The sequence below is a fragment of the Sinocyclocheilus grahami genome, unplaced genomic scaffold (genome assembly GCF_001515645.1).
Source record: "Sinocyclocheilus grahami isolate Dianchi unplaced genomic scaffold, SAMN03320097.WGS_v1.1 scaffold7.1, whole genome shotgun sequence".
NCBI lineage: Eukaryota > Metazoa > Chordata > Actinopteri > Cypriniformes > Cyprinidae > Sinocyclocheilus > Sinocyclocheilus grahami.
In genome coordinates, this window is record NW_015505186.1 from 1812843 (window position 1) to 1837567 (window position 24725).

A 24725-nucleotide genomic window follows, 5' to 3' on the forward strand; every position below is an offset into this window, starting at 1 on the left:
TGCTACAAATGCCTGCACTTCAGCGTCCGTCCATCTATCTATCGCTGTTCTCCATACTTGCGAATTAAGTTGACATGCTTACAGTATGTTTACACAGAGTTTTAAATCATGGCGGGTGAGGGCGTTTTCATACGCGTTTGGCCAATCAATGTCTACTTACGTCACGATTAGTACCAGTTGTGCTGGTTAGACCATGCTCTGGAGTAGGAGCTTATTTGGTTCTCGAAAAAGGCAGTCCGGTACTAAAATCGCTCCCAGTTCCGGCGGTGCGAACACGCCGAAAAGTGGGTAGTTCCACAATTAGTTCTGGTACTATGAAAAGGTTCCTGCGGTGCGAAAGGCCCTAATTTGTGTTCTGAAGATGAACGAAGGTCTTACGGGTTTGAAACGACATGAGGGTGAGTAATTAATGACAGAATTCTAATTTTTGGGTGAACTAACCCTTTAAAAACTTTTATAAGTGCTATATTTTTTATTTATAAATACTTTATTCATTTTGACAATATTTTTACTTTTTTTAAATACATTACTGTACTTTTTCTTATTTTTTTCACCCATAGAAAACTTTAGAGGACTTTGGGGGAAAACTAGATGGTCATGCTAGATTCCAACCTATACTTGATAGAGTATTAAAAAGGGAAAGCAAGAGATGCGAGTGTAAATGTATATATTTGACTCCTCACCTGTTGTCCTGTGTATCTGAGCCCATCTAGGTTGACCTTCCACTCAATAAGCAGTTGGTACTGTTCGTCCCTCCCACCCCATATTCTCACCACAAAACATGACACAGATGTGTCCAAGAGATCTGGAAGCATTGCGAAATCTAAGCTCCGCCATGTTGGGTTCTGAAAACACACAAACAAACTAAATTATGAATACAGGGTCAAATCGTCCTATTACTTCAGATACAGATATTCCCTTACTGGGCATCAATAAACTAATAACAACAAACATTCAGCCAGGATATAGGATCAAAGACAACAGCAATTTAGACTGTGAAACATATTGATTTTGTTCATAATAATGCATGAGCATGGCCTGTCATCATAGTCAATGATGCAGCAAAATGAAGCCAAGCTTTTAAAGACTGACAGCAGAAACAGATTTGCAAAACTGTGCCGTCAGTCAGTCTGGAGGCTAAAGAGGGTCGTCCTCCAAGACGATGTACAGCTGACAAAACTACCGTCATAGTGACTAGGTCAGCAGAAATAAATACAAAACAGCCATCAACATTAGGGTTGGGCGATGTCTACCAAATTGGCATCGGGCGATGTCTACCAAATTGGCATCGGACGATGTCTACAGTGAAACATTGTGATGGACGATGACATCGGGGGGCAGGGTTAGGGGTGTGCCCGAATAGTGAAACAAATAACGCGTTTTTTTACGGAGCCACTAAAATCTAATGATGTCAGCTTAACATCGTGATGTCTGTCACCCATCGGTGATGGACGATGGCATCGTCTATCGGCCCAACCCTAATCAACATGACCCCCAGAGTGGATGGAACGAAGGGATGATAACATGATTATTTCACGAAAGAGGTACAGATTGTGTCAAACAAAACAGTAGCAGTTAAACAGGTTTAAATTAGTCCTTTGAATCGATTTCAAACAGTCAAAGATACAGTGTGTCAGTCTCCAAACAGACTGAGTGTGTGATTATTTCAAAACTAACGCAATTATGATCTGCTGTAATGATGATATACATTTCCTATTTTTGCTCTAATAACCTTGAGGACAAGCAGGGAGATGCAATAAACAAAATGACAGACCACCCGCCATGATATTACACTTAATTAAATGAACATCGATTTGTAAATGTAATAATAAACAACTACATTCAATAGAGCTCTGCCTACTTCATGAATAGAAAGAAAAGCCCGCCCAGAATAAAAGAACAGGCCTCCAGCTATAAACTTGTCTTTATGGGTGCGTCATTTCATCTGAAAACACACTAATAAACACAGCATTCATAGCCTATAATACTTCAAATCATCACCATCATTATTAAAATGTTCCTTACAGTCTGGATAAAGAACTGAGTCTTTAATCGTGTTTGTATAAATCACATTACTGATGATCGCATGCTTTTATGTATTGTGCTGTCATTCTCTTCACACTTTAGCAGTTGCTATGCGTCAATGTTTTTCAGCAGAATTACAGGCTTGGACAGAGTGACCACATGGTCATTAAACCGCTTTCCATTGACGGGAGAAACATCCGTTTGAGAGGCTCAGAGGCCCACTTGGTGTATTAAAATAAAGAGATTGTTTCAAAAGTGAAAGGTTGCTGGTGCGACCCCAAAAATCCAATTTAACAAACCTGTTTTATATCAGTAAATGGAGCTGTATCAATGCCTTTTATGTGTAGGTGAGAGGGTAGACCTGCCATATGTGTAAAGATGAAGTCCTGATGCTTTTGGTTTTGAGGAGAACATTGAAACAGTATTGCCTTTTTACATACACTGCCAGGTCAGTTCTAGGTCAGTCTTTTTTTTAACATTATTAAAACTCTTATCATGGCTAAAAAGTATAATTATATGGTACCTACTGATGCCTTCAGCAAAAAATAAAGGTGAAGTGTGTAATTTCTGAACTGCTAGTCCCAGAAATTATGACTGCTTTCAAAAAGGTTTCCCCACACGCTTCCCCATCTGCCATTGGTTTGTCAAACAGATAGTTCCGCCCCCAAACTCACACCATTGGTTGAGCCACTGCTGCTGTTGTCAGGCAGACTCTGCATGCAACCACAAAGTCACAGTATTCACAGTTTCTTTTTGCATTTTAGCATAACAAAATTACACACCTCCCCTTTAAGGGACAATATTTTAATCAACTTACAAAAAAAACACAACCACAAATATTAACAAATAAGATAAAATGACAAAAAGACTCTAAAAACTGTTTGAAGATCCTATTTATTTTTAGTGGTTTCACAGCAATAAATTAACTATGGAAACTGTGGTTCCCGTGGTAAATCTTTCAGCAGTCCTGTAAGATTTAACTCAGATTCAGGACATTTGTGATTAAATTAAAAGAAATTTAAATTTTTCTTTTCTGACAGCAGAACATAAATCCAGAGGGGACAATGCTGATACCCAACGCTATATCATGTTACACAACACCACGCTGCTAAGCTATGATATGCTTTGCTCCATCTTTTGTTTCAGATTTTAGAATAACAGAGATTAAATCGCATGACCAAACACCAATGAAAACAATAGCACTCACCAATGAGTCTCGGATGACTTCACTCTTATAAAAATCTGGAAAAGGAAAAGAGAAGGTTAGAAGTCATTCAAAAGCTTTTAAATTCAATGTGACTTACAGGATACACCAGCATACAAAAGTTTAGGGTCAGTAAGTTTTTGTTTGTTAGGAAATGAATACGTTTATTCAGCAAGGATGCATTAATTTGATCAAAAGTAACAGCAAAGACATTTATAATGTTACAAAAGATTTCCGTTTCAAATAAATGCTGTTCATTCTATACTTTATATCCATCAAAGAGTTTCCACATAAATATTAAGCAGCACAATTGTTTTCAACATAGAGAAAAATAAGAAATGTTTCTTGAGCACCAAATCAGCATATTAGAATGATTTCTAAAGAATCGTGTGACACTGAAGACTAGAGTAATGTCTGCTGAAATTTCAGCTTCGTATCACAGAAGTAATTGCATTTTATACCAAAGCAGAAAACAGTCATTTTAATTTTTAATTACAGTTCAAATTTGCTTTGCTTTGCTTTACTACTTCGTAGTAATAGAGTGTGTTGACTGAAATAAGTTTGTATGAATAAAGTTTTTGTTTTTGGAGAATCATAATATCTCTTATCTGTTGTATTTGAGCAGGACAGGGATGCACTTCGGTGACACATAAAACAAATTCCCAACATTGTGTCTTTTGTCTTTCCATCATGTTTGATGTGCTTGCAGATCACAAGCATTTCCTAATTTCACTTCAGAATTTTTTGTTATATTTAATCTTTTGTTGTATTTTTTATACTGTTATCATTTGTAAAGTATATATATATATATATATTTACTTTCCTTTACCAAATTTACTTTGTTTTCATATTTGGCAACTTTTTGTGAAAAACTGAGACTTTTGAGGGTGGTTCTAGAGATTTTTAGGGGTGATTAGGGAGGGGTTTGGCAACACTGGTTACTTTCTGTTTTTTCTTGGTGTAACTGGTGACACAGAAATTACACACTGCAGTGTAATTAATAAATTAAGTGAACAATCAGAGTGTAGCAGCCAGTTCAGCTGGCATCAGTCACCTCGTGATATCCGATCTTCCTGGCAGAGGTGAAGGGTGAAGTAAGTGTCAAGCAGAGGAGAGCCATTCTTGTTCACAATGTTACGGGCTGCTATGCTCCGCAAGTGACGTAAACGCCTCTGTCAGGACAAAGAAAGAAAGACAGTTCATGAGAGAGAAAAGAGCAATGGACAAAGTTGATATTAGCATTTTAAGGATGCCATTTAACATCACTAATACTTTAATTTCATAATCTGTACATTAACACTTTCAAGCAATCAAGCATAATCAGTCAAAATGTTCATACTTTTATGTGAAAAAACATACAGTATAATCTTTCATTCACAAGCAGCGAGTTTACGATGGCTTTTGTCAATGTACTTTGAGCGGTCAATGGAAATCATCGTAACATTTCTCAGAGTTCAACTCACTGATATCAAGTCTCCCATTTACTGGATCACGCATGCGATAAAATCGGAATGTTTCACAATTCTACACTTTTTTTAATCACAAGCAAATGACAGTGAACAGGAACAGACCAACACACAGACACAAAACATCATTGTGAGTCTCACGTCACGTCACTACAACGCCAAGTCCTCCACCCTGACCAAAACATGACATCACTGCCGCACATCGGGCACAAATCCACCGCTTTGAAGGAGCCAAGGGAAAAAGGAATTGGTAGGCATGGAAAGGTTTACCATAATAAGAGCTTTTGTAGGTTAAAAAGGAGGAAAAAACAAGAAAGAGACCCTATAAAACAGGTCTACGATGTGACCACAGAAAGGATGTTACATAAATAAGTAGTCCACTAATTGGTCTTACAGAGGCCTTGTGTAATTTGACATGCTTCAGGTTCACCTGACCATGAATGTGAACATTTCTTTGGTGGCGTTTACATAAAACAGCTAGATGAAACATAATAGAATGAAACCGAATGCAGGGGTCTCAAGATGTGCTTCTAAAACTTCAACTTGACCCAGTATCTTAAAAGAATAGCTGCTAATGGCACAAGACACTGAAAAAACACAACATGATGAGTCCCAAACACTCAAATAATTATGCAACCACCATGTTTTAGTAATTAAAAACTGGTTAGACTGACTTAAGGATGCATTCTGCAAAAATCACTCCTTACTGTTAAAACTGATCCTAACCTACAAAACATGGAGATGGAGAGAAACTCCAGAATTACCATTCACAATGGCTGGATTTAAAGGGTTAGTTCAGCCAAAAATCTAAATTCTGTCATTAATTACTCACCCTCATGTCGTTCCAAACCCGTAAGACCTTCGTTCATCTTCAGAACACAAAGTAAGATATCAAGGACTGACATGGAAGAGAAGAAATTGTTGAGTAGAGTTGTTATTTTTGTTTTCTTTGAGCATAAAAAGTATTCTCGTAGCTTCATTAAATTACGGTTGAACCATGGATGTCACATGGCCTATTTTAATGATGTCCTTACTACCTTTCTGGGCCTTGAATGTGGTAGTTGCATTCCTGTCTATGCTGGGTCAGAAACCTCTCGGATTTCATCAAAAATATCTTAATTTGTGTCCCGAAGATGAGCGGATGTCTTACGGGTTTGGAACAACATGAGGGTGAGTAATTAATGACAGAATTTTCATTTTTGGTTGAACTATGCCTTTAAGGCACAGGGCCACAACCATTTTTATGAAACATTTAATCTGAGAGTTCAGCACATTAAAGTCTTCACCTGACCCGCTTTCATCACAACCAGCCACAGAGAATTTCCAGCACCACCCGTGAGGCATTAAATACTAAATCTAAGTCATGGGATGCCCCACAGGATTATTTAAGCTACAGGAACAACACCACACTTTGTTCAGTTTTCCCCCATTTCTGTCTTGTTTCAGACAACAAAACACTGAGGAACATCTAGGGTCCCAGTCTTGTCCCAGACTCTGACATGCAGAAGTTCAGTGGTACAATTTAATAGGTTAACAGGCTACTTAACTAGCACAGGAACAAACAAGCTAGTGTATGATCAACTTTCCCTTATTAGGCTATTCACAGCTGTTTCAAACAGCTTAATGAAACCGAAACACCAAATCAAGCATGACTTAATGCTGAAGTTGATGAATTGCATCACACTGAATAGCAACGCTCTTCTGCTGCACAACAAATGACCGGCGTTCAAGGGTGTGACAGAGGTCATCTGTAGTCCATAACAGTGGGCCTTTAGGACTTTGCCTCAAGAGTCACAAGTGACTGGTGTGAGTGCCAAAGCAATTGGTGTCATAACAACCATTTCCCGTAAAATAAAATTCAGACAGGTGCGACAAGCTCTGACAAGCCACTATCACGAGACAGTGACTTCACATTTAGTTTCATATTTCAGTTTTTGAGAACAGTGCTTTCCGTTTTTAACAACAGCAAAAAAAAAATAGAACAGTAGATGACTAGTATCATAAGAGAAAACATTTCTAATAAAAAATTGCAATTGAAACTTAAAATGCGATTTAAAAAAGCTCCAGATTGGCAGTGCTTGTTTGGCCAAAAGTTTTTACATTATATATCAATATGACTATAAAACAATTATTATTATTAAAAATAAATAATAATTATTAGAATTATTACAGACGATTATTAGTACTACTATACTACTATTAAACTGCATTATAAAAAAAAAAAAAGAAATATTGCTATTTTAATATTTCCCTGTAAAATAAAAAAAGAGCATTTAAGGTAAAACAATATATTAAAAATGATTATTTTATTGTGCAGTACAACTATAAAAATAACAATACAAATAGTCTTAATTTTTTTCATTTTAACCAAGTTTTTTTGGCAGAAAAATGCAGGGAGACCTTAAAGCTTCTCTTTTGTTGACAACAGCTAGTTTATAAGTACTTTTAATTGCAGGTTTGGGAAGGCGGTAGGTGCATGTTGTATTTGATCATCGCAATAAGTAATATTGCAATTTTAATTTGATTTTGATAAGCCCTACATAAAACCCTTGAAACATACAGATATTACAAGCATTGGTATAAACTGCAGCATTGGAATATACTACTGGCAACACTCCCATGAAAACATTTTTTTAACTTAAATTAAAAATGATTTATTATATTATATTATATTATAAATCTGGTTTGGTTATACCTGCAAAAAAAACACTCTTTGCTTAAAGCCATGACACAAAATGTTTGCAGCATTAAGTAATGCAACATTTCCCCGCACAGAATGCCAAGTCATCAACAGACACTGCTTAACAGGAAAACCTGCGATCCCAAAACACTTCCCAGGAACCAGTGATGTGATTAAACAGACGATCGCTGCAGGACATGACTATCATTCCACATAACTGAGATCTACACTCAGATTCAGGGCATGTATGAGTGCTGTGTGGATTGCAACACTGCAATTGTTACAACACACACAATCACAGCTACTCTCTAATGGCAATCTCAAGCATTACATCAACAATACACAATATCCAATTTTTGCCTGAAATAAATGTGAATTTTTTTTATTATTATTAAACACACAAAAATAATATAAACACAAATATAACAATACTGTTTTCTGGATGACAAACCATATAAATATCAACGACTAAACTCTAACAAGAAACCAAGTGAATCAAACATTAATAACTAAGGTCTTTCTTTGTAGACCCCCAAAACAATGTGTGCCAATCTTAAAGTATGACATCATTTATAGTCATTTAAGTCAGTGCTGTCAAAAAGCTGCAGTTCAGCACAGCTCACTCTATAAGACAGCAACACTACTACCTTCCTAGCCATTTCCAAGGTCTTTGAAGCATGTGTAATACATATTAGGATGCTGTCTGTCTGGTCTATTTTGTATTTGTGTTGGAGTTTGGAGACCCACCGTGACAAGACAGCCAGACACTCACTGTATAACCGGTCTAATATATTTAATAAACAAGCCAGCGCTTTATTATTAACAACGTCTTAATTATTACTTCTCATATTTCTATTTCAAACTCCACTGCATTCATAAACGCTGACCAGAGCTTAATTGGACATGGAGGCCCGCTGATATGTGACACACACACACAAGCAGATCCGCTAGACATTCACTCACTATAACCAGGCACAATGGATCATGTGGCTGGATGCAGCAGGTGTACCTGTTGTGATGTGAGCTCCACATGCAGGACTCTGGAGGATGCTGCTCCGGGGGTGCTGCTGACAGCTCCAGCGGACACTGCGAGATCCCGACCGGCGGTGGAGTTCATCCTTCTACGGTACCACAGGCGATCGCCTCATTCAGCCGTACAACTCAGCCCCATCGGCGAGAAACTCCCGCTCACGAAGGTGTCAGTTTCCGAACTTTCTTCGCAAACGTGCAGATCTGTAATTCAACGGACACTGAGCCCGCTAAACGCTGCTACTGGAGTCCTGACGGCGGCATAAACAAAGTAAGTCTTGCCTAGGAAGCCATTACCGCGACCTTGATCGGCAAACCCTCGCATGATGCCTATTGGCTGAGGAAGCTGTCATTAAAATAGATGTTTGGTGACGTAGATGGATATTCTGAGTTGATTGGTGGACAGCTTGTCAATCAAAAGGAAAAGGGCGGGAGGAGGCCTTTAGAAACTCATGCTGCGCTCTGTGTTCCTACAAATATGAGGAAGTGAGGGGCCGTGTTTGAGTACCGTGATCTCAACGGGCGGAGTGCTGAATGAAAACCGTTTGTTCTCCCGTTAAACGCAATATCGGGGTGAGCAATGCACTGATACGAGCATAAAATCTATAATGTGCAATATGTTGGCAAACTGGTATGGTTCTTGTACATATAAAACGACAAAAGTACAGTTCACTAAATAAAGAGTTTTTTGTAAATGTTTACAAAATTAATGAATCAGTTTGTAACAATCAATTATTATTATTATTATTAAATAAAAAGTATGCATGAAGCACAAGAGGGCCCCATTGCCAAACTTTACTAATAATAAGTCAACTGTCTTGAAAACCTTGTTGTTCCTGATTTAAAAAATATATACATAACATAATATACATAATATATACAATGAACCACTGACCATATATTATTTAAACTTTTTAGATCAAATAAATTTAAGGGATTTTGTAAAACATGGAGTGACCTAGTTATTTTTGGGCTATTTAAAATAACTCATAACTATTTTATTTTATTGATTTTATTTTTTTTATTTTATATATATATATATATATATATATATATATACTGTATGTATATAATTTAAAAATCTACATAAACATAAAGCTACATGTAGATCATTTTAAATACATTAAGTTGAAGAATTTTACATTTGTGAAAGAAATATTCTAACATAATACACAATTAGTGACCTACGTACAGTAAATAAATCTATATCTCTCAGCCATGTGCCCCACCTCACTAATATAAGCCAATCAATTAAGAGGTCCCAGTTACACTTTTGTGCCAAAATGAGGATCCACCTTAGTTCCTGGGCCCCAAAAATGTATTTTTGCTCAGTATAGTTCAGTGTTTAGTTGCTTTGTTTATGTCTATACGGTGCATGCTACTGTGATAAATCCTATAACAAAGATATTCTCAAAGATATACTGGATTTTTCTGTGAATGTGAATTACAACGTGTTATTTGATTTATCAAAGGCATATTTGAGTTTATACGAAAATAAATCTTCAGCGTTTACTATGCTTTATTTGTTCAGAGAATACTGATTTTTTTTTAAATATATTGATTCATTTAAAGAATATCTCACATGGCCTGTGGACATTGGACTAATAATCTGGAACTGTTGCATAAATCTCTAATAAAAAAAAAAATTTTTAAACTAAGGCTGGGTTTAAAGACAGGAATAGGTGAACATATGCTGTTATGTGTCAAGGACAGTGTTGTGGTTCAAAACAGGACAGACATAGAACTTTTCCATAAACGTTTATTCTGAAAATATATAAAAGTTTACTTTAAAGAATCAGGATTTCATAGACATCAATGACAACTGATATCAGAGATGGACACTGCAGCATTTATTGCATATTCAAAACTTAAAAGGCAATTAGTCAAAACTGTGAATCTTTGGTTAAATGTCAGCATGTAAATGCTTATTATCCACCAATGAAGTGTGTCCCCTGAATCCATTAAATTAACAATCACAGTAAAAACTTTAATATCTCAAGTTAAAAATGTTAGCATAAATACATTTCGGCACTTGAATTGAAGTTATGCTATTCAAAAAAAATGTATTTGATTTGGCATGCAAACACATGTTTGAGGTCTCTCCAGCATGATTGCCTGATACTTGTAACTGGGATGAAATGTTGATGTCAAATAACATGCTGAAAATTGAACTTATCTGAAGGCTGCAATATTAGTAGCTTGTAAACTATGAGCTCAACAAAGCATGTGCAACTTATACATGCAGTATTAATACTTCTGTGGTAAATTATCAGTTATGTTGCAAAAAGAAAAATGACCAGCATTCCGATAATACTATCACACATTAACACATATTCATTATAATCTTCACCTTCTGGACTTCACTTTTACCTTCGATCTATGATCATATAGGATAATTTTTCTTAAAAGCAAAATACCCTGTCATATTTACTTTTGTTCCAACTTATTCCAACAAATGAATCACACTTTTGCTTCACCTCCACTCTTTGGTTACACAACCACTCTGTGATTTTTAGTGAAGCAAAACTCACAATACTTGCATTGCTTGTGCAGTAAAATAATATAATGGGGGCAAACAAAATGTGCTTTTATATAGTACAGCATTTAAATTAAACCTTAAATACATTACTTGTAAATATATTGCCATATATTGAGGAATATACGTCCACCAGCTGTGAAATCTAGATTATACTTGGTGTAGCAATCGGTGTAGTATTTATTGCATAATGCCACCCAGTGGCAATAAGCAGAAGTGACACAGGCTATTCACTGTACAGTTGTACACCAAGTACTGTTTACTCTATTGAATGAGTAGAAACAGCATTGATTTCTTTCACCTTCTCTGAACAGGCACTTTAGTTGGGAGGCAGATGTTCCAGAGTGTTCTTTTATACAGTTATTATTCCTCAATGCTGCCTTTCACTGAATTTGAAGGGTGTCACTTTCATTTAGACCAAAACGGGTCTTGTAATTGTCAAAGAGAGACTTGAGGGACCTGATGTACATGGCGTGGTACATGTCTATGACGTCCTGGCTCGGCTCCTCGATTTTTGGAACTGTGATGGGTTCACCAACTGTAGAAAAAAGAAACATTAAAACAAATCATTCACAGAGCATTCAACTCGAGTTAAACCAAAATCATGTCAACAAATTACTCAATTTTAACCATTAATGTGGTTCTGATGTCAGCAAATATCGACCGTAAACTGAAAGAGCAGTTCTATCAACATGGAGACTGTCCTTGAACTGTATTTAACTATTTGTAGGTAGTTTCATTATAACCCATGTAAAACAGCTTTCTGTTTTGTGCCAGTTTAAAGCTAGTAGGATTCAAAACACATATATAGGATTTAAACGTTATAAATATGAAACCTGTAAATAAAACAATATAAAGTTTGAGTATACAATATTTTAAATACAACTCACCAACAGTAGTGATGGGTTTGCAATATGGTACAAGACCCCAGGACTCAGGGAAGAACAGTCCACAACCATGAAACAGGCATGGGGCAAAGCCTAAAATCTTCTGAAGCCTCTTCTGAATCGTGCGCCACCAAGAATCATCGCCAAAAATCAGCTGTTTGTAAACCTCATTCTCACCAAACGAGTAGACGGGCACCAGATCAGCACTGAGAGGGGAACAGGAAGTTAAAAGTTATAAAAATGACAAAGAAAGACATATTTTAAAATACAAAGAGAATCTGCAATGGTTAATTTCACACTGTTTCAGTGTAATTTTGTCATACAATTTTGTATTTGCACTTTAGGAACTTGTTCAAAAGTGCTTTTTTATCCTATAAGCTTCTATGCGATTTGAATAGTTGAGGATTTTCTCATTACTATTGCTTTGTAATGATGTAGCTTAATTCAGAGCAAATATTTTGGCTGAGTTTTTGTTGTTTCTCCACATTTCTGATCACAAAATACTGGCTTAATAGGCTTCACTCCAAACTGCTTTGTTAACCCAACAAGGGCTTATTTCTGAAGGCTTTGTGTTTCTTCACCTGCAATAACCCTGCCATTTACTGCTTGTCAAGAGAACCTGAATCAGAGGTGACAGCACTTCAAGAAAAACTCAAGCTGCTTCTACCAGCTAACATAAACCAGCACAATGAACTTTATTGAATTGTTTTGTGGAACATTGCAGTTCTCACCCTTGCTTGAGGGCCAGCTTCACAAAGCCTTTGCGGTTTTTCAGCGTGACAGAGTTCATTCCTGGGGTGCAGTCCAGAGACTCTGCAGCCCCTCCGATCACGATGACCACAGCGTTGCCTGTACCGTTACTAGACAGGAGGTAGTCAATGGAGTTACGGTTTACTGGGCAGATACCTGAGAAACAGAAGGGTATAGAGTCTTATACCAGGCTTTCCCAAACTGGGGTTTGTGAAGGAACTGCAGGGGGTTCTTGAGTTTATGAAAAGCTAAACAAATCAAAGAAATGTACTATTTAATTAGCCTAAATGAATCATTTTCAAATAAAAACAATTAATACAATAACACACTTAATAAAAAAAAATTTAATATTGCAATTAATCAACATCACAGAAACATAAACATGCAAATGTGTTGTTAACTTACTGAAATAAAAACCTAAAGTCTGTGCTTGGTATATTGCGTTGTTCAATATGTAAATGAGATGTTGCGTCTGTGTTCCTTAATTTGCGCGTTGTTAGTAAATCACCCACAGAAATTTCCACGCCCATTGGCGCTGTTTTGGAATCGCGCTTACATGCCTTGTTTAGTATAACTGGCCCTTGGTCTACGACTACGACTGGCATTCCTCATTTCTTATTCCTACGAAAATTAACCATGGTTTTATTATAGCTAGTAAAAGTGTAGAACCCATGTTTTTTGCGGATTAATTACCATTTGTATAACCACAGATTTACTACAAATACAATGGATAAACTATGGTTATTGTAGCATGGTTTAACTATATTAACCATGGTTTTTATTTGTAGTAAACCCATGATTAATTTTTGTACAGGTTGTGAACCGATTTCATAAAAAAAATACTGTTTGGTTCCATTAATGGCTCTCACATGTGCTTTTTGAAAAATACTGTTCGGTTCCATTAACAGTCCCCGCACATGCTTATATACGTCAATGAGCATGCATGAGAATACCGAATACTAGCAATATTTATTCAGCAGTGCAGAAACACTACTACTAATCTACAGCGCAGATCAGTCAGCGAGACCAATGTAATCCCATTGATGAGTGAAGTTTATTATATTATATTATATTATATTATTGGAATTTTTGAGGAAATATTTGTTTGACATTTTTTAAGAAACTACACTCTAAAAAATGCTGGGTTCTTTTTTTAACCTAAATGCTGGGTTCAGCCTGTTGGGTCATTTTATTGGGTTGTTTTTAATATTTTTACCCAGGTGCTGGGTCTTTTTTTAACCCAAATGCTGGGTTCAGCCTGTTGGGTCATTTTATTGGGTTGTTTTTAATATTTTTACCCAGGTGCTGGGTCTTTTTTTAACCCAAATGCTGGGTTCAGCCTGTTGGGTCATTTTATTGGGTTGTTTTTAATATTTTTACCCAGGTGCTGGGTCTTTTTTAACCCAAATGCTGGGTTCAGCCTGTTGGGTCATTTTATTGGGTTGTTTTTAATATTTTTACCCAGGTGCTGGGTCTTTTTTAACCCAAATGCTGGGTTCAGCCTGTTGGGTCATTTTATTGGGTTGTTTTTAATATTTTTACCCAGGTGCTGGGTCTTTTTTTAACCTAAATGCTGGGTTCAGCCTGTTGGGTCATTTTATTGGGTTGTTTTTAATATTTTTACCCAGGTGCTGGGTCTTTTTTAACCCAAATGCTGGGTTCAGCCTGTTGGGTCATTTTATTGGGTTGTTTTTAATATTTTTACCCAGGTGCTGGGTCTTTTTTTAACCTAAATGCTGGGTTCAGCCTGTTGGGTCATTTTATTGGGTTGTTTTTAATATTTTTACCCAGGTGCTGGGTCTTTTTTAACCCAAATGCTGGGTTCAGCCTGTTGGGTCATTTTATTGGGTTGTTTTTAATATTTTTACCCAGGTGCTGGGTCTTTTTTTAACCTAAATGCTGGGTTCAGCCTGTTGGGTCATTTTATTGGGTTGTTTTTAATATTTTTACCCAGGTGCTGGGTCTTTTTTTAACCCAAATGCTGGGTTCAGCTTGTTGGGTCATTTTATTGGGTTATTTTTAATATTTTTACCCATTTGTCTTTAGAAAAGTTTAGATGGTATTTTTTCTTTTCATCACCTTTGTATAATGCATATTAAAGTTCATAAGTGCAGCGCTGCTTTGTTTACAGCGTAAACCAAGGAAACGTTTTAATCTCCACCTGCTGGCAGAGAGTGAATCTGCATTTCATTCAGCTCGTCTGCTGTTTCGGTTTCATGCACATATTTTGATGTATAGTTTCACAAAACTGAAGTCAACACATTCTGTTTTTGCTTCAAATTTAAAAATTATACAATCTAATTTAGATTAAAAACTGCTCATGTTGCATGTATGCAGCATCTTTGTTTGGATCATGATTAAAATGCAGTGGTTGCCTCTCATTTTAAATGGAAAGAGCACAGACAAAGCCTTAGTTTGTTTATATGAAGAGATTTATTTTATTTGTGTTACTTATTTATTTGATTTGGGGCTTGTTTTAAAATTTCAATTTAGTTTTGTTATTTACATTTACATTATATTTCAATTTTGTTATTTTGCAGGCGCTTTTATCCGAAGCGACTTACAAATGAGGACAATAGAAGCAATCAAAACCAACAAAAGAGCAATAATATGCAAGTGCTATATTAGTATATTATTATAGTGTTACATTTCAATTTTACAAAGAAATGTGCAGCATTTTGTCCAAGCAATAATAAAAGGACACATTTAATTTATAATTTGTCTTAAATCTAATTTTGTAAAAAATAAATAAAATTGTGAATCGAATCGAATCGAATCGTGAGTTGAGTGAATTGTTACATCCCTAGTTATAATACTGAGTTTAATTTAATTTGATGTTAAAATATGTTCTCAAATCTCAGTACTGTTTGTTTATGAGCAGGTTATGGAGTCTGTCACGGCATCTTTCAGCTACGAGTGAAACGCGAGGCGGCGGTCTGAAGTTCGCAGTTCCCCCGGCAAACAGCAGTCCATCACCGGCTCAGATTTCGGCGACACACTGGCATGAGAATTAGCACTATTTTGGTAAAAAGTAATTACAGAGAAAGGTTGAATACACTTAAATGCTACTTTTAAATGTGTTTAAATGTATGCAATATTGTAAACTATGCTGTATTCACCCAAATAAATTCAATTTGTCTTGTATTTTGTTCATGAGTGTTCTTGGTTAATAATAAATGTTCAGCTTTTGATTATTGCTCTTGCCTATAGTACTTCTGTGTGTGATTTTTAATTTCCAGCCCATTTTAAGCCAGCAATATAATAATTTTTAAACGATAGATGACTTAAAACAACCCAGCATGGTGGGTAAAAGCATTTAACCCAACCAGCTGGGTCAAACTAACCCAGCATGTGTTCTGTCCAATACTGTATTTACCCAGCGCTGGGTTGCCAAATAACCCAAGTTGGGTTGTTTTTAACCCAGCATTTTTTTTAGAGTGTATTGACATTTGTTTCTTATAAGAGAGTGGAAGAAAATTCTATCAATCTGCGGGTACATAGGGCAGGTTTCAACAGAAGTTCTTCAAAAATATTGACATCAGCACATGTAGGGCCGTGTATCTTAACGCAATAGGACAAAGCTCAGAGGTCCTTGATAGACTATAGGATTCTTATCTACAGCACAGAGAGGGCAAGTATGGCCCTCTTTTTAATCAGCCCAAAATGAACTTCATGCATTGAGTCAGTTTGATCTTCACTCAATGTCACATGATGCAACTGCAGGCAATGAATACATGAAAGTTTTAATGCAGAAAATGAAACGGCTATATGTACCTCCAGACATCAGGTAATCCCTTAACACTGGCAAGCGGAAGTTTCCAGCTAATGTGGCCAGAGACGGCTTGATTCCAGGGAATATCTTGGAGAATCCTGTGGCCTCAGTCCCAAAGTTACAAAAAGCACCAAAACAGAAGATGCCGTGAGGGTGATAGCCAAAAATGTAGTTTCGGCTGGGAAGCAGGTTATGTGTCTCGATGAGCTGCAAATAATCAACGAGAAAAATGTGATTAATTCAACTGTGAAGGCAAAATTAAATATATATTTTGCATTAAACAGACCTATTTTCCTAGATTTAGGAAAAAGATCAGTAATGACATACTTTATCTAAAGGCAATAAATGCTATTTACTCTGACACAGTTACAATTACTGTACTGTGTGTACATTATATTGTTCACGAACACATTTTCTTATCAAGAATTATCATTAAGCACTTATCTGCTGTCCTAATATATATTCTTTTCAGCATATAATTAAGGAAAGACATGGGCTTTCAGCAGATATTCCTTTAACATCTTAAAAGGAAGCGAATGCACTCAGAGTATGTACAGAGTGTAAAAGCTGCATAGCCTGTGTACATAAGAACAGCTAATCAAACAGGCAGTGTTGCATAATGACATTAATGGATGAAAAAAAACAAAGGTTTTAAGACAGATGCTGCGTCAGACGGGATGGTATAACTATGGAATGTTTGCTGCTTGATTCCAGGGAATATCTTGGAGAATCCTGTGGCCTCAGTCCCAAAGTTACAAAAAGCACCAAAACAGAAGATGCCGTGAGGGTGATAGCCAAAAATGTAGTTTCGGCTGGGAAGCAGGTTATGTGTCTCGATGAGCTGCAAATAATCAACGAGAAAAATGTGATTAATTCAACTGTGAAGGCAAAATTCAATATATATTTTGCATTAAACAGACCTATTTTCCTAGATTTAGGAAAAAGATCAGTAATGACATACTTTATCTAAAGGCAATAAATGCTATTTACTCTGACACAGTTACAATTACTGTACTGTGTGTACATTATATTGTTCACGAACACATTTTCTTATCAAGAATTATCATTAAGCACTTATCTGCTGTCCTAATATATATTCTTTTCAGCATATAATTAAGGAAAGACATGGGCTTTCAGCAGATATTCCTTTAACATCTTAAAAGGAAGCGAATGCACTCAGAGTATGTACAGAGTGTAAAAGCTGCATAGCCTGTGTACATAAGAACAGCTAATCAAACAGGCAGTGTTGCATAATGACATTAATGGATGAAAAAAAACAAAGGTTTTAAGACAGATGCTGCGTCAGACGGGATGGTATAACCGTCTGGAAGAGGCTTAGAAAAAAGTCTAGCCTATGGAATGTTTGCTTGTGCCCTTGTTTTTGAGAGTAACTCTCAAAACAGCACCTCTTTGCCATACATAACTTAATGTTATTTTTATCATAATATGGTGTGTTGTGAGTGGTTACCGTAACATTGCTATGCAGTTGCTAAGATTTTCCAAAGGTACGGTCACATTAGTGAAATTTTATGGGTAAAACAGTTTCAAATGCGCATTTCAAACTTGAACCCGTTGCGAAATCTCGGGCGGAAATCTTTCACCATCATGAGAAATTACCAATTGTGTGGATTCCTATTGTAAATTTGCCAAACAATGGTAAATGTGACCACACCTGTAAGTGTTTTTTACTGCATTGCTATGTGATTGCTAGGGAATATTGGGTTGCCAGGTGTTTGCTTACTGGTCCAAATCAAAAGCACCCAAGTTTTTTATCTATAATATTTTTTTTAATAAAATATCCAGTTATAATTGTATCTAGCTCTTAATGAACCCTTTTTATACACACATTTGTTTGCAACAGGTCTGATTTTATCATTCATACACCTACCTAATTCTTCAGCAAGACAATTTTTTGGTCACCACTGGCCTTATTTCTCTTCAGGCTTATCATAACGCAGCTGGCATGCACTGTAGCACTAGGTAAAGTTATGATCTCATCATGTGACTAAATACACTACGTGTACTACAAGGTAAATGCCCATGCCAACTGGCACACACAGGGCATTCCTTTGAGTCCTGACTGACTCTCACATATATTTTTTTATATTAAGTGTTGACTGTGGTTTTGATTTAATATGAATACTTTAAATTAACATTTGCATTAAATTACTGTTTCTTAGGCCAGGATTAATATTATAAAGAAAGTGTGTCCGAGAGGTAAAAGTTTACCTTTATTCTCTTTCATCATGCTGATCTGTGTATGATAATAATGTGTCTGACTCATAATTTAGTTCTAGTACATTTTCTGTAACACCTAGTTGTTGTAAAGAGGCCTCTACCACGCATACAAGTAAGACACAAACAGAAAAACAAGTGCTCAGTGATTAAGCTTCCACTGATCAGGACGAGCAAAGTCTAGCAGTGCACTTACAACTCACATCAAGTTCCACCCAACCCAAGAGGAATGTCAAGCAGAGAAAAGAACAGGATGAAACTAATGGCTGATGAAATGTATTTTTTATCTTTTCCCCTTTGCCCTTAACAGAGTTATCAATGCATATTTACACATTTTCCGCTGGCTGGAATATATAAACTACCATTCAAATGTTTGGGTCAGTAAAATTTTTCTTAAACAAGTGAATGCTTTTATTCAGAAAGGATGCATTAAATTGTTCAAATGTGACAGTAAAGACTTTCACATTTTTACAAATTGTATTGTATTCTTTTGAGCGTTCTATTTAAGAATCCTAAAAAAACAATTCACAGTTTCCACATAAACCATCAAGCAGAGCAATTTAAACGTAATAATAATGTTTCTTGAACACCAAATCAGCATATTAGAATGATTTCTGAAGGATTATGTGACACTGATGACTGGAGTAATGATGCTGAAAATTCAGCTGTGCCATCACAGGAATAAATTACATTTTAAAATACTCAGATAGGAAACAGTTACTTCAAGTTGTAAAAATATTTTACAATATCACTGTTTATATAAATGTAATCTGGTTGACCAACATTAAGAAAAACTTACTGACCCCAAATTTTTGAACGGCAATGTATATCCAAAGTGAAATGTCAAGACATTGTATGAAAAAGAATATGTGAATATAATGTGTGAGTAAATAATGAATCATTTTTGTGTCAACTGTCCCTTTAAATCTATATATAAATGCTTGAGTATTTGTACATTGACATTTGCAAAGTCCTTATATTTCCTAATTCCACTTTGAGGATCTTTATTTATGTAAATATTAGCCGTTCAGTTTTTATTTCCTTAAACTGTAATGTTGTATAAGATGTAAAATCACTCACTCTTATGGGAAAATAGTCTCTAAAGTATTTCCACACAGTCCAGTTTCTCACCCAGGTCGATCTGCGGCCTCCTAAGATATTGGAACATTAAGAAAGAATACAAATGCAAACACAGTCACAACAAGCATCCTTCATTTCTAAACAGATTGAATCATGAATGGTGTGCTTTAATCGGGGAGAGAAGAATAAAAAGGTTACCTTGTTTAGGGGTATTCCAGTCATAGATCAGCCAGGCGGTGTAAATGGCGGCAATTACCCAGCAGTCTGTGCAAAACATGTACATCAGCAGCAAAGAGCAGCCAATGCCTAGAAGAGCAAAAAGAGTAATTAGAGTTGACGTTAATGTGTAAAGCAAGCTGAAGATGTAGAGAGCTGAGATTTAAAGGAACAGTTCAACCAAAAATGCAAATGTACTGAAAATTTACTAAACTTCAGTTCATCCAACATGTAGATAAGTTTGTTTTTCATCAGTACAGATTTGTAGAAACTAAGCATTGCATTACTTGCTCACCAATGGATGCAGTGAATGGGTGCCGTCGGAATGAGAGACCAAAAAGCTAATAAAAACATCGTAATAATTCACAAGTAATCCACATGACTCCAGTCCATCAATGAACACCTTGTGAAGCAAAAAGATGTGTGTCTGTAAAAACCAAATCCATCATTAAGCCATTTTAACTTTAAACAGTCACTTCTGGCCCAAAAATGAGTTACCACTGTTATCCTCTCACATCAAAATCCAACGACATATTGGTTTAGAATGGTTTTGGACTGTTTTCACTTGTGCTTCACAGTGCTTAATCTGTGCATATTTCTCTCCTGATTCAGACAAGACCAATTTTTCACTGAAGCAATATTATGGATAGAGGGCTCATATTTTAGCTGGAAGCAACATTTTGGAGTTTTGTCTCCAACTCAGCTTTTCACTTCACAAGATGTTAATTGATGGACTGCATTACTTGTGGATTATTGTGATGTTTTATCAGCTGTTTGGACTCTCATTCTGACGGCACCCATTCACAGCAGAGGATCCACTGGTGAGCAAATTATGTAATGTTAAACTTCTGCAAAGCATGAATAAACAAACTAATCTACATCTTGGATGACCTAAGGGTAAGTAAGCTCATTTTTCAGAGGGTGATTAGGGGTGAACTATTCCTTTAACATTCATAAACACTGAAATTCATTCATGTGAGTTCAGTAAGGCAACACAATGTCCTAGAATGTAAATTCTCGAAGCTGCCGACTTAAGTCTCGTAATGAACTTAACTCTTTCACTCACCCATGGCAAGAAATGTAATGACAAACTGCAGGACAGAGATCACCTGCAGATGTTTCACGATCTTGGATCGTGTCAGCCAGGGGACGGAGGGCAGGTCGTGTAAGGCCGAGAGGATGCTGGAGCCTGAGCCTATACGGGATTTAAAGGAGAATTGGAATTAACCAGTTTAATGATGTGGGAATGCTTGTTCTCTACATTAAGGTCTGTCTCAGAAACAAAATCTCAGAAAAAACTCTCAGATGCATGAAATAACAAACTAGTGACCCTTTGCTATTAGAATGAGAGCACAAGACCAACACTGTGATACTTCTAATTCATTATTCACAAAACTCGAGCAAATTATACACAGTGCAAAAAAGATAAGACGCAGTGAAGCACACGTGCACACTTCTCTTACAATCACTGAGATCAGATCACAAGACAACATAATCCCATTTTAACCGAGTCCATCCTGACTGAAAATAACAACAAACATCAGACACACTGCAAAGTAAGACGCTGTAACACTTCTCTCAGTCCCTGGCGATGATTGGAACAAGATGGAGACTTAATCTCACTTAAGTGTCTAAACTAACTTAACTATGTTTTTTTTTTTTTATGTTTTTGCATACATATTTATACATACATACATGTATAAATGTAATTAAATGATAGCACTCAATACATTTAGAATGCAATTATTTTACAAAATATTTTTACATACCCTTTTTCACACCGGAATATGCAGCGAGTATGGTCTTCATGGTTGAGGCACGAATAATAATAAATGAAACAGAATAAATCTCGCAGGTGGAAGTTGAGCTGCTCTACAGCATCCCTCTCTGTACAGGTGTCCGCCTCGAGCTCACAGGCGCGCGCCTGTCATTTAAGCGCCTCGGGGGGAGGAGCATAGAAAGCGCTGTCAATAAACTATAACCGCCTTCGCTGTCATCAATATTTTAAGACGAAAAGTTGTCAAGTTTTGAATTCCAAAAAAAATGTTTCTGTCTGATGAATTGTCGTCTACATTAGATGGCTAGAGTTGTCAAACTTTCAAGGCTCCTTGCTGAGATGGTTGGCTCGGAATGGTTATTATCGCTTCATGTGATCTGGAGGTTTTAAAGATCCGTGAAAGTAAACTAGACCGGGGGATGGGCGCCCAGCCAATCAGATGGAGGAGGCTTTAGCCCCGCCCTCAGGTTTTATTGACCAACACTGATTGTCCACTCTGTAAAAACCATTAATTACTCCTTTTTTCTCAAACCAAATCCATCATTAAGCCATTTTAACTTTAAACAGTCACTTCTGGCCCAAAAATGAGTTACCACTGTTATCCTCTCACATCAAAATCCAACGACATATTGGTTTAGAATGGTTTTGGACTGTTTTCACTTGTGCTTCACAGTGCTTAATCTGTGCATATTTCTCTCCTGATTCAGACAAGACCCATTTTTCACTGAAGCAATATTATGGATAGAGGGCTCATATTTTAGCTGGAAGCAACATTTTGGAGTTTTGTCTCCAACTCAGCTTTTCACTTCACAAGATGTTAATTGATGGACTGCATTACTTGTGGATTATTGTGATGTTTTATCAGCTGTTTGGACTCTCATTCTGACGGCACCCATTCACAGCAGAGGATCCACTGGTGAGCAAATTATGTAATGTTAAACTTCTGCAAAGCATGAATAAACAAACTAATCTACATCTTGGATGACCTAAGGGTAAGTAAGCTCATTTTTCAGAGGGTGATTAGGGGTGAACTATTCCTTTAACATTCATAAACACTGAAATTCATTCACGTGAGTTCAGTAAGGCAACACAATGTCCTAGAATGTAAATTCTCGAAGCTGCCGACTTAAGTCTCGTAATGAACTTAACTCTTTCACTCACCCATGGCAAGAAATGTAATGACAAACTGCAGGACAGAGATCACCTGCAGATGTTTCACGATCTTGGATCGTGTCAGCCAGGGGACGGAGGGCAGGTCGTGTAAGGCCGAGAGGATGCTGGAGCCTGAGCCTATACGGGATTTAAAGGAGAATTGGAATTAACCAGTTTAATGATGTGGGAATGCTTGTTCTCTACATTAAGGTCTGTCTCAGAAACAAAATCTCAGAAAAAACTCTCAGATGCATGAAATAACAAACTAGTGACCCTTTGCTATTAGAATGAGAGCACAAGACCAACACTGTGATACTTCTAATTCATTATTCACAAAACTCGAGCAAATTATACACAGTGCAAAAAAGATAAGACGCAGTGAAGCACACGTGCACACTTCTCTTACAATCACTGAGATCAGATCACAAGACAACATAATCCCATTTTAACCGAGTCCATCCTGACTGAAAATAACAACAAACATCAGACACACTGCAAAGTAAGACGCTGTAACACTTCTCTCAGTCCCTGGCGATGATTGGAACAAGATGGAGACTTAATCTCACTTAAGTGTCTAAACTAACTTAACTATGTTTTTTTTTTTTTTGTTTTTGCATACATATTTATACATACATACATGTATAAATGTAATTAAATGATAGCACTCAATACATTTAGAATGCAATTATTTTACAAAATATTTTTACATACCCTTTTTCACACCGGAATATGCAGCGAGTATGGTCTTCATGGTTGAGGCACGAATAATAATAAATGAAACAGAATAAATCTCGCAGGTGGAAGTTGAGCTGCTCTACAGCATCCCTCTCTGTACAGGTGTCCGCCTCGAGCTCACAGGCGCGCGCCTGTCATTTAAGCGCCTCGGGGGGAGGAGCATAGAAAGCGCTGTCAATAAACTATAACCGCCTTCGCTGTCATCAATATTTTAAGACGAAAAGTTGTCAAGTTTTGAATTCCAAAAAAAATGTTTCTGTCTGATGAATTGTCGTCTACATTAGATGGCTAGAGTTGTCAAACTTTCAAGGCTCCTTGCTGAGATGGTTGGCTCGGAATGGTTATTATCGCTTCATGTGATCTGGAGGTTTTAAAGATCCGTGAAAGTAAACTAGACCGGGGGATGGGCGCCCAGCCAATCAGATGGAGGAGGCTTTAGCCCCGCCCTCAGGTTTTATTGACCAACACTGATTGTCCACTCTGTAAAAACCATTAATTACTCCTTTTTTCTCACATATTTCAACTTGAAAGTATTTCATTTACACCAAGACTGAAATATTCTATTAATAAAAAGAACACTTTGTAGGTCATAGGCCTCAGAACTGAGAAACTGAAGACGGGAAAAAAGTGAATGACTGCAGCCTGCGAGACTGAATGTCCATTAGGGATATTAACTGTTTCATAATTCACATTTTTTCTTTTTCACAACACCAAGGCCAGCGTTGCGACAGCCAGTGACCTTTATTGGCCTGTTCTTCTTGCCAGGCTTGGCCAGCACTCAGATGGCAGAGAGACCGCTCACCTTATCTCTGTCTGATCTGCAGCTGCTCAAGCGTATTATAACTGCTTGAAATATAAATATGTGTTATGTTTGGTGTATTTTTATGTCTTTATAGATAATACAGAGTATATTGTTATGCAAGATATATTTAGTGTATATAGAATGCAATTTTGTGTACATTTTAAGTCAGAAATTTGAGCAATTTGGGTTTTTAAAGAATTAATGTTTATTACATAATTGTTAGCCTGCTAGTTCTTAATAATATTTTATGATGTTTACCTATTTACTTGAGGTCTTTTTATATCTGAGGCCAGAGTAGGTAAAAACTGATATTAAGATGATTTTAATGGGTACTGGGTGCCAATAATCAGCCAGTTTTGATGAGGAAATGTATTCAGTC

At 36.6% G+C, this 24725-nt stretch overlaps 2 protein-coding genes across 2 annotated transcripts in view; both read right to left on the reverse strand.

Annotated features, from left to right (window-relative positions):
• The window catches only part of LOC107589407 (UV radiation resistance-associated gene protein-like), a 127368-nt gene extending 118641 nt beyond the window's left edge, over positions 1 to 8727 (reverse strand). The window contains exons 1-4 of the mRNA XM_016277833.1: positions 8385 to 8727; positions 4284 to 4401; positions 3233 to 3267; positions 684 to 845 (exon numbers count right to left, since the gene is read on the reverse strand). Coding sequence (XP_016133319.1) covers positions 684 to 845; positions 3233 to 3267; positions 4284 to 4401; positions 8385 to 8492 — 423 coding nt within the window. The 5' untranslated portion in view covers positions 8493 to 8727. The remainder of the gene's footprint in view (positions 1 to 683; positions 846 to 3232; positions 3268 to 4283; positions 4402 to 8384) is intronic.
• A 1737-nt stretch (positions 8728 to 10464) lies between these two features.
• On the reverse strand, positions 10465 to 21831 carry dgat2 (diacylglycerol O-acyltransferase 2). Its single transcript, XM_016277022.1, has 8 exons — positions 21650 to 21831; positions 20947 to 21075; positions 19863 to 19970; positions 19665 to 19735; positions 16352 to 16556; positions 12559 to 12733; positions 11831 to 12033; positions 10465 to 11478 (listed from the first exon to the last, which is right to left on the reverse strand). Exons 1-8 carry the CDS (start codon positions 21687 to 21689, stop codon positions 11324 to 11326), a joined length of 1086 nt encoding a protein of 361 aa, XP_016132508.1. The 5' UTR covers positions 21690 to 21831; the 3' UTR covers positions 10465 to 11323.
• Between the last annotated feature and the right edge of the window lie 2894 nt (positions 21832 to 24725).

Excerpts from the sequence above, each read along its gene's own strand:
- dgat2 (XM_016277022.1), bottom strand. The coding sequence starts at position 21,689 with ATGAAGACCATACTCGCTGCATATTCCGGTGTGAAAAAGG. Across the intron at positions 12,734-16,351 it reads GGATTACCTGATGTCTGGAG|GTATCTGCCCAGTAAACCGT; the intron begins GTACATATAGCC and ends TCTGTTTCTCAG. Across the intron at positions 12,034-12,558 it reads AAGCTGGCCCTCAAGCAAGG|TGCTGATCTGGTGCCCGTCT; the intron begins GTGAGAACTGCA and ends TTCCCCTCTCAG.